At 35.8% G+C, this 17,666-nt stretch overlaps 1 protein-coding gene across 1 annotated transcript in view; it reads right to left on the minus strand.

Moving 5' to 3' along the window:
- KIAA0825 (KIAA0825 ortholog) overlaps positions 1–17,666 on the minus strand; it is a 407,465-nt gene that overhangs the window by 214,402 nt on the left and 175,397 nt on the right. The window contains exon 15 of the mRNA XM_065874850.1: positions 10,086–10,265. Coding sequence (XP_065730922.1) covers positions 10,086–10,265 — 180 coding nt within the window. The remainder of the gene's footprint in view (positions 1–10,085; positions 10,266–17,666) is intronic.

Genomic DNA, 17,666 nt, shown 5'->3' on the forward strand with positions numbered 1-17,666 from the left:
TCTGTCTTTTTAATGATGTTTCAAGACTTTAATTCATTGAAGGACATAAAGAAGCCTTCTTCCTGTATCAGTAATTAACATTCATTTGGGTTGAACTCTTTGGAGTCATGGATTAAATGCATCTCAGATATCTAAAAATTCTAGAAAGCCAAGAATTCCTCTATTTCCTTTTTTTTTTTTTTTTTTTTTGCGGTAAACGGGCCTCTCACTGTTGTGGCCTCTCCCGTTGCGGAGCACAGGCTCCGGACGCTCAGGCTCAGCGGCCATGGCTCACGGGCCCAGCCGCTCCGCGGCATGTGGGATCTTCCCGGACTGGCGCACGAACCTGTGTCCCCTGCATCGGCAGGCGGACTCTCAACCACTGCGCCACCAGGGAAGCCCTCTATTTCCTTTTGTTAAAAGGGTATGTTTATTCCTTTTAAAAATAAAATCAAGGAATTGAAAATGATAAAATAATAGACTTATCTCAAAGAATTATTTTAAAATTACATGAATTAATTTGTGTAAAGTAACTACCATATAGTAGACACTTATGTAAGTATTTGCTATTATTATTATTACCTAAGATAAGAGTTTTCTGGAAAAATTACAATTGTACAGTGTTGCGGTTCCCAGTGTTCTCTTGATGCAGGATTCTGAAACATCTTGAGCACTAGATACTACTATAGGGAAGATTAATCAATACCCACAGATGCCTATGGTCGAGATAAGAAAGAAGAAATGGAGAACAGAGAAAAGAAAGTGGCAGGGTATTCTGGTTTCTGGCTCTGCATACAATGAGCTTGGATGTATCTACTTTATTCTAACAGCAAGTAAAAAACTGAACAGATAAAAAAAATCAACGACTCTTCCTGGATCTGTAAAAGAGGTGAGGACACAAGGCAAACCACAGCCCCCCAGACTGGAAAGACAGACAGGCAAATACAGCAAGGCACAGCTTACTGGAGTAGAGACTCACAAGCAGAAACTATCCTGGGAACCAGAACCAATGTAGGAAAATCTCCACTGTAACTGATCAATTGCTGGAGGCTCAGTGTAGACAAGTCTGAGAGTTAAAACTCTAGGGAGACCCTCTCATGGGGGAGCTGTTACACTCTGTGAGTTTTACCTCCAGGAACTTGACTAGGTTTCCACAGTAGATATCAGAGAAAAATCCTCTAGTGCTTCCAGCAAGAGGAGGGAAAAAGAAACATCTGGAAATATTCCAGCACACCCTGTTTTTCTTAAGGCCCGCCCTTAGGAGACACTACTAAAACAGAGCCTAACTCACTAGGCATATTCTCAGAGCCTAAATGTCCTAGGACAGGAGAAATACTCAGCTCCAGCCCACTCTAACCATACTCTCAGACCTAAGGAAAGGGTAAGAAAAAAACTGAAATGCTTGTTAAGTACACCACAGAGGCATAGGCTCACTAAAAGACTGAGATCTAAACATAGACCTATAAAATGTGTCCCCTCCTTTACACCTCTCCACCACTTAGTAAAGGCTTATTTACAGCAGTTCTTTTTACTCAGAACATCATGTCCAGCTTTCAAGAAAACAATTACAAGACAAACTAAAAGTCAAAAAATACAATTTGAAAAAACAGAGCAAGCATCAGAAACAGACATGGCAAAGACATTAGAATTGTCAGACTGGGAGTTTAAAACAGCTGTGATTAATATGTAAAGGACTCTAATGAATAAAGTAGATAGCATGCAAGAACAAATGGGCAATGTAAGTAGAGAGATGGATACTGAGAAAGAAACAGAAAGAAACACTAGCAATCAAAAACACTGTAACAAATGAAGAATGCCTTTTCTGGGCTTATTAGTAGAAGGGGAATGGCTGAGGAAAGAATCTCTGAGCTTGAGGATGTCTCAGTAGGAACTTCTAAAACTGAAAAGCAAAGAGAACAAAGACTGAAAAAAAAAAAACAAACCCCACAACCAGAAGAGAATATCCAAGGAGTATGGGACAACTATAAAGGTGTAACGTACTTGTAAAGGGAATACAAGGAGAAGACAGAAGGGACAGAAGAAATATTGAAACAATAATAACTGAGCATTTTCCCTAAATTAATGTCAAACACCGAACTACAGATCCAGGAAGTTCAGAGAACACCAAGCAGAATAAATGCTAAAAAACAAACAAACAAACAAAGAATGAACAACAACAACCAAAAAAAACTATACCTAGGCATATCATTTTCAAATTACAGAAAATCAAAGATAAAGTCCTGAAAGAAGCCAGAACACAGAAACACCTTACCTATAGAGGAAGAAAGATAAGAATTACATTTAACTTCTTAGAAACCATACAAGCAAGAAGACAGTAGAATGAAATATTTAAAGTGTTGAGAGAAAAAAAAAAAAATCAACCTAGAATTCTGCACCCTGCAAGACTATCCTTCAAAAGTGAAAGAGAAATAATGACTTACTCAAGACAAACAAAAACTGAAGAAATTTGTTGCTGGTCAACCTGACTTGCAAGAAATTTTAAAAGAAATTCTTTAGGTAGCAGGAAAACAATATAGGTCAGAAACTGAAATCTACATAAAGTAAGGAAGAACATTGAAGAGGAATAAGTGAAGGTAAAATAAAATCTTTTATTTTTCTTATTCATAACTAATCTAACAGAAAACAGTTTGTTCAAAATAATAATACCAGCAATGTGTTTAATTATGTGTGCTTATGTATATAGCATTCTTATATATGCTTATGTATAGTGAAATGAATGACAGAAATGATACACGGATGGGAGGGAGAAATTAGGATTATTTCGTTAGTATAATGTACTCACACAATCTGTGAAATGGTATAGTGTTATCTGAAAGTGGACTTAGTTGCAAACTCTGTCTTTCTATATATACTGCAAACTCTTGGGCAACCATTAAAAAAGTTAAAAAAGAAGTATAACTGATATGCTAAAAAAAGTGAGAAAATAGAATCATATAAAATGTTCAGTTAAAACCAACAAAGGCAGAACAAAATAGTGAAAGATAAAAACAAGAACAAAGAACAAGGGCAACAAATAGAAAACAGTAACAAATATGGTAGCTATTAATCCAACTATATGAATAATCACTTTGAACATCAATGGTCTAAAAGCACCAATTAAAAGACAGAGATTGATCAGTGGGGACCAAAAACCAAGACCCAACTATATGTTGTCTGTAAGAAGTCAACTTTAGATATGAAGACACATATAGATTAAAAGCAAATAGATGGAGAAAAATGTACCATGCTAACACTAACCAAAAGAAAGCAAGAATAGTTACATTAATTTCGGGCAAAGCAGACTTCAAAATAAGGAAAGTTATTAGAGATAAGGGAGGGCATTACATAATGATAAAGGTGTCAGTTCTCCAAGAAGTCATACCAATCCTTAATGTGTATGCACCTGACAACAGAGTGTCAAACTATGTGAAGCAAAAATTGATAGAATTACAAGGAAAACTAGATGAACCTGCTATCATTGTTGGAGACTTTAGCACCCTCTATCAGAGATGTACAGATCCAGAAAGTAGAAAATCATTATGGACATAACTGAACTCAATACCACCATCAATCAGTTGGGTATAATTGACATCTATGGACTACATCCAACAACAGCAGAATACACAGTCTTCTCAAGCTTGTATAGAACATTCACTAACATAGACCACATTCTGGGCCATAAAACGTACCTTAACAAATTTTTTAAAAATATAGAGTATACCATGTTTGCTCTCAGACCACAATGGAATTACACTACAAATCAATAACAAAAAGGTAACTGGAAAATTCTGAAACAGGTGGATATTGAACAACATACTTTTAGATAATACATGGATAAAAGTAGAAACCTCAAGAGAAACTGTAAAATACTTTGAACAAAATGAAGATAAAAACACAATGTAAAATTTGTCAGATGTAGCAAAAATGCTTAGAGGGAAATTTAGAGCACAGAATGCATATACTAGAAAAGAAGAAAGATTAAAATCAAGAATCAAAGTTTTCCCCTTAGGAAACTAGAAAAAGAAGAGCAAATTAAACCCAAGCTAAGCAGAAGAAAAGAAATAATAAGAATTAGAGCAGAAATCATGAACCTGAAAACAGGAAATCAATAGAGAAAATCAAAACTAAAAGCTGGTTCTTTGAAAAGATCAATAAAATCAATAAGCCTCTAGTCAGGCTAACTAAGAAATAAAGAGAGAGCATGCAAACTATTAATATCAGAAATAAAAGAAGGAACATCACTACAGATCCCATGGACATTAAAAGGATAGTAAAGGAATACTATGAACTACTCTATGCTCCCAAAATTTGATAATCTAAATGAAATGAACTAATTCCCTGAAAGACCCAATCTGCCAAAATTCACACAAAAAAAGAAATATACAATCTGAATAGGCCTATATCCATAAAAGAAATTTAATCAATAACTAATAATCTTCCAAAACAGAAAGCACCAGGCCCAGGTGGGTTCACTGGTGAAATTTTACCAAACATTTAAAAAAAGAAATTATACCAATTCCTTTCAATCTCTTTCAGAACATAGAAACAGAGGGACTACTTCCTAACTCATTTTGAAGCCAGCGTTACCTGAATACCAATGAGACAAAGACATTACCAAAAAAGAAAGCTACAGATCAATATATCTCATGAACATAGATATAAAAATCCTAAACAAAATATTAGCCAATTGAACTTAATGATGCATGAAAAGAATTATACACCATGACCAAGTGGGATTTATCCAAGATATGCAAGGCCGTTTCAACATTAGAAAATCTGTAAGTACACAACTGTTAGTGAGAACAAAATCTGTAAAGGACAAAAATAAAATCTAGACACTTAACAATGTAACATTCATAACATCTGGCATTTTTTCCATAACATAAAAAAAACAAAAAGAAAAAAGCTGTGATCCATAATCAGGAGAAAAATCACCCAATAGAAATACACGCAAAAATGATAGAAATGAAAAAAAAAATGATAGAAATGATGGAATGAGCAAACAAGGGTTTAAATTAAAACAGACTTCATACATATGTGCAAGGATTTTAAAATGAGGAGAGATATACAAAATATAAAAAGGAACTAAATGGAATTGCTAGAAATTAAAAATATCTGGAATAAAAAAATTCACTGGATAGTCTTAATAGCAGTTATACACTGCAGAAGAAAAGATCCTTGAATTTGAAGGTACAATATAAAGTGTCCAAACCAAACCACAGAGAGAAAGAAGGCAAAAAAATAAAAACCAAACAAGAACAAAATCAAAGAATACAGCTTCAGTGATATGTGGGATAATACCAAGAGGTCTAATAATAAGAATCCCAGAAAAAAAGTGGTGGTAGCGGGGACAAAAGATAAAATATCCCAAGAGAGAATGGCTGAAAAATTTACAGATATGATAAAAAACTAAACATCATCAGATACAAAAGCTCAACAAACCCCAAGAAGAATAAATACAAAGGAAACCAAAACAAAGCACATCATAATAAAATTGCTGCAAAGTAGTGATAAAGAGAAAAATCTTAAAATGAACAACAAAAAGAAGACACATTATATAAAAGGAAACATACACTTTAAAACCTATACTGATTTATCATCAGAAACAATTTAAGCCACAAAATAGAATAATGTCTTCAAAGTGCTGAGTGAAAAAGGAAAACGAAAGACAACAAAAAAAATCTCTGAACCCAAAATTCTGTCTGATGAAGAATATATCAGATATGAAGACAAAGCCCTTTTTTCATGCAAATAAAATAAATTGATGGCAGAAAATTTGTAGTACATGAAATGTTAAAGGAAGTATTGATACTTCAGGTAGAAAGAAAATGATATCCGTCAGAAACCTAGATCTATACAAGTAAAAGAAGAGTACCAGAAATAGTAGATAGATGGACAAATATGAAAGACTTTCTTCTCATTTTTAGCTTCTTTAAACTGTAACTGACTAAAACAAAACAAAAAAAAACCCAATAGATTGTGGGGTTTATAACATTAGTAGAAATTACACGACAACACTAGCATAAAGAACAGGAGAGAGTAAATAGAAATATACTTGTGTAAGGTTCTTAGATTAGATGTAAAAGTGGTATAATAGTAAAAAAGTAAACTGTGATGAGTTAAAGATACTCATCATAAGATGTAAACCTTGGAACAACTACTAAAATAAATAGAGTTATATCTAATAGGCCATTAGCAAAGATAAAATGTAATACTGAAAAATACTCAGTTAATCTAAAGAAGACCAAAATAAACGTTAAAAGGAATAAAGGTGGGACAAGCAGAAAGCAAATAATATAGTCATGTAGTTCCAAGTGTTAGAATAGAGGATCCACAATTAGATATGCATTTGTTCATTTGATTGTTCATGTCAATTGTTCATTTGATTTCTGACAAAAACACTGAAGTAATTCAACTGGGAAAGAACAGCGATTTCTAAAAAGGATGCTGGGAAAAATTGCATGTTTGTATGAAAAAATATGAATTTCAACACTTACACCACACAAAAAAGCAACAACTTGAAATTAATCATAGAATTAAATATTAAAAACTAGAACTATAAAATTCCCAGAAGAAAACATAGGAGAAATCTTGGCACTCTTTAGATAAGCAAATAGTTCTTAGGACATAAAAAAGCAATACTATAAAGAAAACTGTTAAGTTGGACTCATCAAAATTGCAAGCTTCTCCCTATCAAAAGACCTTGTTAAGGGAATGAAAAAGTAAGCAACAGACTGTGGAGAAAAAATTTTTAATACATTATCTTGACAAATAACTTGTATCAAGAATATATAAAGGACTCTTTACAACTCAGTAAGACAAATAATCCAATTGATAAATGAAGAAAAGTTTTGAACAGATATTTTACAAAAGAATTTTTTTCAAATGACTGTTAAGAACACGAAGAGGTGTTTGATGTCATTAATCACCAAAGAATTGTAAATTAAAGTCACAGTGAGATAATAGCACATACTCCTTAGACTGAATAAAAGCAAAAGGACAATTCCAAGTGTTGATGAGGTACAGAGCAACCCAAACTCTCTTACATTACTGGTGGGAATGTAAAAAGACAGGATTACTTTGAAAATCAGTTTAGTAGTTTCTTATAAAGTTTAACTCACAGTATGTGTTAAAGACATTTATTTCTTTTAAAAGAAAAAGGGAGTTAAGGAATAGTGTGACTGAAGTACAGTCAAAGTAACTTACGCTTTGATAGTTTCATTTGCCCAACTAAAGATTGCTGACCTACTCTGAGAGTACAGGCCTGAAATGATTGCTACCAAATCTATTACTTATAGTGTATTGGCCTTTGAAATGCCCATATGAGGTCCCCAATTTAATTGTTTTTTGTATTTCTATCTTTTGTAATCTTTTTTAAATGGATATTTCCACTCTTGTTTTCCCCCCTAGCTTATGTTCATTCTAAGGAGTTATGTGTTGGATTTCTAATTATTAAATCAAATTACGTGTTTCATTACGGAATTCAAATGTTCACAAAGCAAATGTTTCAAAAAGTTTAGTCTAATAGAAAAAAATAAAGAGAAATAACATGGCCTGTGATCAGAAATTCTGTTTTTTTGTTCTGAATCTGCAATTTAATCAGTGGATAATCTTAGGCAAGTCTCTTAACATTTCTGACCCTGGTTTACTTAGCAATAAGATGAGGATACTGTCTACTTCATCCTCACCTTTATACCCTAAAATCATAAGACTGTGATATATTATGGATAAACTATACAGAAACCATAGACAGGAAGAAGAAAGGTGTTTCAGGAGGAAGAAAATACACCAGTTTTTAAATAATGTACTCCAGTCGATCTGGGTAATTATATTTACTGACACACAGATCTGTTAGTGGTAAAATGCAAATATTGTGGGATTATGATGTGTCTCAGCTGTATTTCCTTTAAACCTGTCATATTTTCAAGTCAAACAGAAACCACCATAAAGGGCTTAATTTTGTTATGAATTAGTATATTTTATTATCTTAATAGCATTTTTAAGATACCTGTGATTGGTAACAGAAGAAAAGGGAAACTTTTGCAAAGACTTAAATAGGGGAGAAAACACAAAGGCACTGTCCCTCACAACCACTGCAAGGTCTTAGGTTCCAGAGAATATATAATGTTGATGGAGAAACAACTTGTACAAAGGCCAGGGATGTTTCACCAGTTTGAAGTTCTGCCCCTTTGAGCCCCTCGAACATATGAATATGTGTACTACTTGTTCCTGTTCCAGGAGACTTAGACAAGTCTCCACCATGGGGAGGTGGGTTTGCTCAATGTGTAGATGGGAGAGAAGACTGATTAGAAGCAAGTAGCAGTTTTGCTTTCTCAGGCCACCACCTGAAACCCACTGATCTCTTCTAAGTCATTTTCAGTACAGTTTTGTGCTGAGTGACAGATGGTTCAAAAACTTAAGAACTGAAAGATAAATAATGGTTGAAGCATGTGGGTCACCAATTCTTTATATCTTGTGAGAGAATTCAGCTCTTACCCTGACCAGAAACAACTAAAACCAGCAGGGGGTGGAGGGGGCTTTCAAGGCTGTTTTTCTTTCAGTTCAATAAAGTCTTCATCAGAAATAATGCAGTCTTTTAAACTTAGAAGACTGACCATTTTGGGGGTTGAAAAGAAACAGTGAGAGAATACATGAAAACTAGAAAATAAGACTTTAAAAGGACATAATTATTACAGAGTCTTTAAGTGATAGATTCAGGGTTTTGAAATCATTACATAAAGTTATCTATTGCTACTTTGCAGGGATAATGACCAAGAGAAGATGTAACATAATGACTTAAAAATAGTTTAAAAGGTATTCATGTCTGGAGGATAGTTAAAAAGTACAGGCAGAAGGAAACAATGATATGAGCCAGTTAGATTTTTTTATATGGATTCTAGTAAATATTTTAAGGAAAGGTTGGTCTGTCCCAAAAAAGTGTATAAGAAAGCATATAGGTTGAAAGCCAAATGTAAATGATTTAAATAGTTAATGGACTAACAGAATAACCACTAAGTCCTCATCCTTCATTTCCCCAAGACATTAAGTATAGAGATTTAAAGGCAGAATATTAAGGATAAAACAATGTGAGAGGGCTTCCCCGGTGGCGCAGTGGTTGAGAATCCGCCTGCCAATGCACGGGACACGGGTTCGATCCCTGGTCCGGGAAGATCCCACATGCCGCAGAGCAACTAAGCTCGTGTGCCACAACTACTGAGCCTGTGCTCTAGAGCCCGTGAGCCACAACTACTGAGCCCGCGTGCCGCAACTACTGAAGGCCACGCGCCTAGAGCCGGTGCTCCGCAACAAGAGAAGCCACTGCAATGAGTAGCCCGCGCACCGCAACGGAGAGTAGCCCCCGCTCGCGGCAACTAGAAAAAGCCCGCGCGCAGCAACGTAGACCCAAGACAGCCAAAAATAAATCAATTAATTAAATAAATTTTTAAAAAATTAAAAAAAAAACCAAAACAATGTGAGAATGTTTACACCTGGTCCTGTAGGTGGGGTAACCCATGAACACTTCCTATTCGGATATGCAACCCGTTCTGTCTTTAATATCCACTCCAGCTGCAGGCAAAAGAACAATACGGCTGGGGAAAACACTTACTGTCCCCAGAACAATGATAGGACATAATTGCCTTGTAGAGAGAGATGCACTATATGACCATAATAATAAATGTCTTTTACATTTGAAGAAAATTGGCCAGCAGTTTTGTCCATCAGTTTGTTTATTAATAAAAGCACCCAAGAATCACAAAGTATTTTTCACATCTTACTAATTTCTTATATGCTCAATAGCAAAACATAATCTGTGGTAAATATTAAATTTTTATGAGAGAACACTACCTAATAATAAAAAAAAATCTGCATTACATAATTTCCCCCCTCAACTTTCCCCTCACCCTTGTCCCAAGTATGTTAAATTTTGACAGGAACTAATGGTTAATGATTCCCAAAAGAAGACTTTATACTGAAAAAATGTAAGATAATCCTTTACAAATAACAGATTCAGCAAAACTGACATCAATAAAATTTTTAAAACATCTTTAAAGATATATTTAAGTATCTATAAAACACTTCTTTTACAAATAGAAAATTTCTCATACCTGGAATGTTATATAAAAAGTCCCATAAATGTTCTTCTTCCATGTAGCTCACAAAAACATTTCCAAATGTTTGTGGAGAAAAATTGCAGTGGTACAATACTTTAAAGATAGCTTCGATCAAGTTGGATCCTTGGTTCACATTACTTTCTATATCAGAACCTTGTTCTTGAAAGGTGCGTTCTTAAAAGGAATAAAAATGCTTTAGTAAGGTAGGTATCAATGATTATGATTACATTCTCATCACTTACTCTAGCATAATATCATAAAAATGTATTTGATTAATATTTACATAATAAGAGAAACGCCACAGTCTTTCAGGTCAATGGTTCATCAAACTCAATATAATTTCTGAGATAATCCTGGATATTTGTGGGGGAAAAAGTTGTGAGAAGGACAACATGACATCACTTCAAAGGGCAGTGCTAGTTTCCCTTTAGTTCAGAATTCTTACTTTTTTGATTTCTTTTCTCATTTGAAAGTAACACGCATTCATTCTAGAAACTGTAAAAAATTCAGACTAAGAAACTAAGAAAACTAAAATTGTACCAAATCCTACCAATCAATGATAGCTACTATATTTGGTGCAGTATTTCATTCATATTATATACAAATATACACATATATATATTTTTATATGTATACATATATGTATATGTTAAGTATATGTATGTATAACTTGAACACCAAATAGAGTTATTCTATATGCACCCTCTTGTTATTGAAAATCTTAAAACTAGATGAATCTTTGTATCTCTGGGATTTGTGTTCTGAACATTATTATACCCTTTATTCAGAACATAAATTTCATAGGAAATTCACATTTATAGTGTTCTATAGTATTATGCTATCAATTCTACAAATAAATTTATGTGTTTCTCAAACCCATAGACCCTGCCATTTCAGAATGAAGAGGTTTATCAGCTGGTTTCTCAACAAAACCAAATAGGAATTCTCACAAAGACAGAGCCATTTTAATCACTCTTTTCTGTCCTCCTCTGGCTCCATTATGACTTCTTCAAAGATCAGTTCCTATACTGTTGCATCTACAGGTAGGACTGAAAAGGTGAAATAATTTCTATTTTGTCTAGATAATTAGCATGATATGTCCAGTATCATAATATGTAAAAATATTGATTGAATTAAAGATACTCTCATAAAGTTTCTTATATTTTAAATATATTGAAAAAATATAACCTAGATCATTTTGGAACGAGTACATTTCCTTTTCTTGCTCATTTGGAAGCTCATCGCTTCTATGGTTCTTCTTGATAATTTTATTTCTATGATTTGATTTTCATGATCTAGACAGCCTTCCTCAGGATTTTTGCTGGAACTATTGGTAAAGTGATGTTCTCTTTGTACTGGGTTGCTAAGCTGGTAGAAAGTAGGCTGGAAGCTACTGATGTCCATTCTGGGGAGAACTCCATTGAGAAGGAAGTCGATAAAGTAAGTAGAACCAAGAGATGGAGAGAACAGTCCTGATGGGATGACACTGTGTGAGAACCTGGATCCAGTAATGCCTGTATACTTATGTTAGCTGAGCTGATAACTTTCCCTTTTTGGTTAAACCAGGTTAATTTGGGTTTCTGTCACTTGCAATCTAAAGGGTCCTAAGTTTTCATCAAGCACAAAAGGTTAAATGACAAAGAGTCCTAGTCCAGGCATTCGTAATTTCATCTTTTTTATCCAAATAGTCTCCTCAGTCCTCTCTGCATTTCCCTCCCTCTAATTCAGCTTACATTCAACTATCAGTTATCCTTCATGTCATCGCCCCATGTTTAAACCTTCCCCTGCTCCCACACTTCGTTAGAAATTCCTGAACCTGAAAATCAAGAGTTTCCACAATCTTTTCCCAAATTATGTTTCAATCCGCAGTCATCTGCTCCTCCCAAACTGGTGTACTTGCTTTCCTTGCACATGTTCCCTCCTATCGCCTTTTGTTTGTCTCAACCACTTTATTAGTCTAGAATGTTCTGCTCCAATAAAATTCCCAAGATTTAATCAATTACTATGTCAGCAGCCATATTAGATGCTAAGGCCTACACCTTCCAGGGATTCACTGCCTCTGTGTGTGTGTGTGTGTGTGTGTGTGTGTGTGTGTGTGTGTGTGTTTGTGGGGGGGGGAATGATAGATATGTAAACAATCATTACAGCAATGTAAAGATAAGTAGGGTTACAGTACATCCTGGTTTGCCTCAGGCAGTCCTGGTTTATGTCTGTTGTTCTGGTGTAATTAGTAGCAGCATCCTCTTTCACTCTTAAACTGGGTCCCAGTTTAAATGACGAATTATTCGATCACCTTAAGTCTAAGTGCCTTAAGTATAAGGTACTATGAAAATATAGAGGATGATGTTTTAAATTTGGGGATAGGAACGCAGAGAAGACATCTTCTCTCTGAGAGAAGACCATGTCTCAGCGAAGTCTTTAAGGAGGAGTAGAAATTTACTGGCACGACAAGGTTGAGGTGGGAAAGGTGCTTTCCAGGAAGACAGAAGAGTTGGTACAATGGTGAGAAGACAGGTTGCTGCTGGTAGGGTGGCATGGCTGAAGTGTGAATGGTATGCAGGAGGGAGAGATAAAGCTAGACAATCAACACAGCCTGAATAATCTAAGGCCCCATGAATCATGCACTGACAATACAGCTGGAGAAAGGGGGATGGTATGAGGAATATTATAATAAAAATAATGAGTTTTATTAGCATTAACATTGTTGTTATTACCATATAAATGTGTCAAAATACTTCAATGTATATTTTTTATTTCTATTTTCCCTTGCCTCAAAAAAAGTAGTCTGTTTACCTGCCTCAGGGATTTTTGCTATTTGAAAAGCAACAAATAGACTGAAGTCAGTTGCCCACCCAGACTTAAAAAAAAAAAAGAAAGAAAAAAAAAAAGCTAAAGCCATTGAATAGTTATTAGTTTGAACTAAATGAAATAGCCATTTTTTAAGGCCAAAAAATACTGGTACTATATATTGGTACCAATATTGGTACTATGATACCAAAGTGGAATCATATGTGTCTGGCAGGTGGACAGAGGCAAGGGTCATGAGGGCTCAGAGAGAGGAGACCTCTGGGACTGGAGAGAGACATCTGTGGGTTGCAAGGGCTTTGCTGGAAGGCAGAGCTCAGGGAGGCTTGTCAGGGTGAGGCACGGAGGGAAGCTGGATCCTTGACACAGGTTCTCAGTCTCAAAGGTTACAAGCCACTCCTGGCTGCTGTGCTTGGCAGGAGCGTTTGGACAGGGATAAGGGTATTTCTGCAGTAACTAGGGCGACCAGATAACTGATGATCAAAACAGTCTCACAGGAACTTCTGCACGACCCCGGGGTAAGGGTGGGAGCTCTAGGAATAGCTACGGTTAAATGTCCTACCAGCCAGGCAGGAGGCACTCAGAATCCTCTTAAAATTGATTTGAAGACAGTAAGCGACTTAGATATTCCTTGTATATCTGAGTTCGTGAATTGAGATTTATACCAACTCTGTAAAAACAAAGTTACTAATCACAAATTACACTATGCTGAACATCACATGAGCTGCATTAAGTGTAATTTCATCCTCCTAACACTCTACAGAATGGGTGCCGGTTATCCCAGCTTTACAGATGAAAAAGTGAAAATTGAGAAAAATTAAGTAACTTGCCCCAAGATCACAGAGGCAGTAAGAATTTGCCTGTGCTGTTTGCATTAAACTATAACCTCAAATTTCTCAAAGGCTGCTTTGACATTTTATTGTTAATAACCTCTGAATGCAAAGTACTCAATCTAAACCAGGTATTTGGTATGTGGTAATTGATTGTCTTCATACAAAATACCTCAATTTCACGTAGCTTTCTACAATTTCACATATATGACCTCATTACCTCTCTAGTACTGTTTCCTTAGTGGACTTTCTATGAATGTGCATCTTGTCTTTAGGTATCTTCCCACAGCACCTGGAACACTGCTACATGCTTAACTAATGTTTGAATACTAAAGAAAGAAGGAAGGGAGGAAGGGAGAAAGAAAGAAATCTCTTGAGTAGTTTCGTTGGGTTTTGGTCCATCTAGTAATTGGTTTATTTTGGAATGACATTTACCTCCTAGTCATAGTATTCAAATGTCATTTTCCCCTGCAAACCTCATCCTCCTCATATCCACTGCTTCCTTTCTTTTCACCTACTCCTTGAAAACTCTCTTCTCTCTTGACTTCCTTAGAGCCATGCTTTCTCGGTTTCAGGGTGCCTTGTGGGCTGTCTTTTCTATAGCTCTCTCTCTTCTATCATCTAGAACTGGGGTTGGCAAATGAAGAAACTAAATCTTAAAGAGGCTTACCCTTAATGAATAAAGGAGAAAAAAAGCATTTAATGAATAAAGGAGAAAAAAAGCATTTTATGAATAATCGAGAAAATAGCTACATTCAATAAAGACTAATAGCTGAGCAATTGATTCTAGTTCCTCGAAAACCGATCATCAGTACATGGCATACACAGGCAATTCTGTATGTTGAAAAATTATTTTGTGTTATTTACATATTAGTAAACATAGATAGGCAAACCTCTTTGAAACAGTTCTGGCTGTACGGACCTGTATCTACTAGGATTCTTCCTCATGCTTTTTAGAAGGCAAGATTTTCCAAAGTGTGTTTCGTGGGATGTTAATGGGTAGCACATATGTCCTGGAAGTGCTGGCTCCAACAATAGTAAACACTTTTGTTTCCTGCAGGATTTTTCACAGCCTTTATTCATGAGCTCTGTGACTCTCTATGAAGGTATTTTAGTATACACATAGTGTTTCTAAGTATTTTTGACCATGAAACCCTTTTCTAGTATTGTGTCTAGCAAGACTACTATTCAATAAAACTGAATCTAGGAATCATGTTTGCAAAGGTCTTACATGACCTTTAAGCCCTTTGGATTTGCAAATCAAAGTGAGTAGTTCAAATGGAAAAGGTACAAGGTAGAAGCACAAAGGGCTATTCTGCATAAGAAGATTGTCAATTGGAAAAGAAATGACTAACCAGGTTACCAAAGTTGGATTTAATTTTAATTCAAAAGCATCAGTTGTGGAGCAAGAGGAATTTTGCTTTAGCAGTAGGCACTGGCAAGACTAACAAAGCACGGCCAAAATAGGTCTTTAAAACTTTGACTCTTACGTCACAGATTTATATCAAGTTCTAACTGATTAAGAAACATAATGTGATTATATGGCTGGAAGGCACCTCACAGGGAAGTCAGTAAATATTTGGTCAATAAATGAATAAATCTTTTCTGATTGAATAAATAAAAATGTCTTCCAGCATCTGTGACAATGGTGACCTAGCTTGCTTTTGAATACTTTCAGGGGTGGGATATCCACCACCATTCAAGGCAGCCGTCCCTCTGCTGGACAGCTCAAGTTACCAACCTGTTTTGCATTTTAAAAATATAGAGAGAGCACTTAATGTGAAAGGACTACAGAAATCTGGGCAAGTCTCTTTAGTGAATAGAGAAAAGAAGAGCACTTCCTCAGTTGTCATTATGGATGACAATTCAGGGTTTTTGACTGACAGACTGACAGCCAAAATCCATTTCCTTTTAACTTATTCCCAAGCATGTCCACGTGTTGAACTGGACAGCCTATTATTTTTTTCTTTTTTACGTGCAGACTTAACATATTTGAAGATCGCTATCCTGCCTCCTCTAGTTCTTTTCTTCTCCAAGTTAGACATACCCAGTTTATTTAAGCAAGGCATGGCCTGGTTTTTACTTAACATCTTAGCACTTTTCACTCTTCAGTGGGCACTCTCCATTGAAGCAGGCTGTGCCAAAAAAAGACCACTAAGCATAAGTGCACTATTGGTCCAAATTCTGCAACTGGCAGCCCTAGGAGTGAGAGGCAAGTTTTGAGCTCCATCTGTGCTCCTGAATAAGCACAAAGTCCACAGAATGTGAAACTGAGTTAAAGCTATTTCAAAGAGAAATTCCTTCTGTAAGGCAGACACCAAGCCTATCTGTCCAGCAGGAATGGTCCCTCTAACTTCTTAAGTTAAAGAGAATGGGCTGTTTAACTTTTCTCCCATGGTCTCTGAAAAAAGCACCATGCTAGGTCTATGTGCAGGTCCTCATGCCAAATGACCACCTTGCAGAGAAGTGATAAAGCCACTGTGGGCACCTGGGTGCTGCACAATAGGGTTGGCAACTATAGCCCAGGAGACATGTCCAGCCTGATGCCTGTTTCAGTAAGGTCCACAGCTAAGAATGGTTTTTACATTTTCAAATCTCTGAAAAACATCAAAAGTAGAATATGATTTCTGACAAACAAAAATTATGTGAAATTCAAATTTCAGTGTCCATAAATAAAGTTCCATTGGAATACTGGCGATGGGGTTCGGGAATGCTACCCCAAAATATGGCACCTTGGCATATAAGCTGAAGGAGCTTGAGAAAAGAGCAGAAACAGGAAAATCGCTCTGAAATTCCCCCTGCCCTTCTCCCCTGAAACAGGTCATGAAACCCTCACATCAGAGGTGCCCGCCCTATACCAGGAGGAAAGGTGCACCCTTATCTCTGAAGTCAAAATGATGCTGAGAAGAATCCTAGCAAATAAGCCTTGCTAAGTTCCCCCTAGTTTGTTACACTTAGCCTCATACTCCTTGACCTATCATATTTCTCCACAACTGTCCATTCTTCATTAAACCTAGCATAAAGATATTTTCTGTTTCTTTGGATCTTCATTTCCTTATGAAGTCTCTTGTGTCTAATATGTAGAACTTATATTAAATAAATTTGTATGCTTTTATCCTGTTACTCTATCTTTGTCAGTTTAATTTTCAAACCCAGCCAGTGACCGTAAGAAAGCTGAGGAAAACTTTTTCCTCCCCTGCACAGCCATGTGATTTGCTTATGTATGGTCTGTACCTGCTATAATGGTAGAGGTCGGTAGTTGTGATAGAGACTGTGCTGCCTACAAAGCCCTCTATCTATAGTCCATCTGGCCCTCTATAGGAAACGTTTGCTGACTTCTATTCTAGAATACTGGAAGAAAGCATACATATATTCCAAACATCTAATACTACATAAGGACATCTTCCGTCTATTCCCAAATAACTCACAAGCAAAAGTAGGTGTTAGCTCTTCAAGCAGCATTTCTTCATCACCCAATCCATCACTCTCTTATCAGTCACTCTGTTTTAGAAAAGCACCTCATGGTACTTATTAGCAACTGAACTTATCTAATTTATATATATATTTTTTACTTTATAAGGTCTGTCCTCCCCATGTTTCCCCAGCAATGAATCCCCCAGAATATGAAGGCAATATGGCGTCATGTTTACCACTATATCTCCAGCTGAGAACAGTGACTTGTACCTAGTTGATGTCCATTAAATATTAGTTGAATAGAGAATGTGTTTATAAAATCATCACCCAACATTTTTAGAAATTAATTCAGAAGGATATTATTTCTTATTTCTAGGAATAAATGTCTCCACAAAGTCTCATGTTTTCATTTTAGAATTTATTTAAAAACAATAGATATACTTTCATGAAATAATAGCTCTTCATTCTTCTAACAAGGACCACTTAAACACCAAGTACGCAATTTGCTCAATTTCTCTGTATCTAA

The sequence above is a fragment of the Phocoena phocoena genome, chromosome 3, assembly GCF_963924675.1.
Source record: "Phocoena phocoena chromosome 3, mPhoPho1.1, whole genome shotgun sequence".
NCBI lineage: Eukaryota > Metazoa > Chordata > Mammalia > Artiodactyla > Phocoenidae > Phocoena > Phocoena phocoena.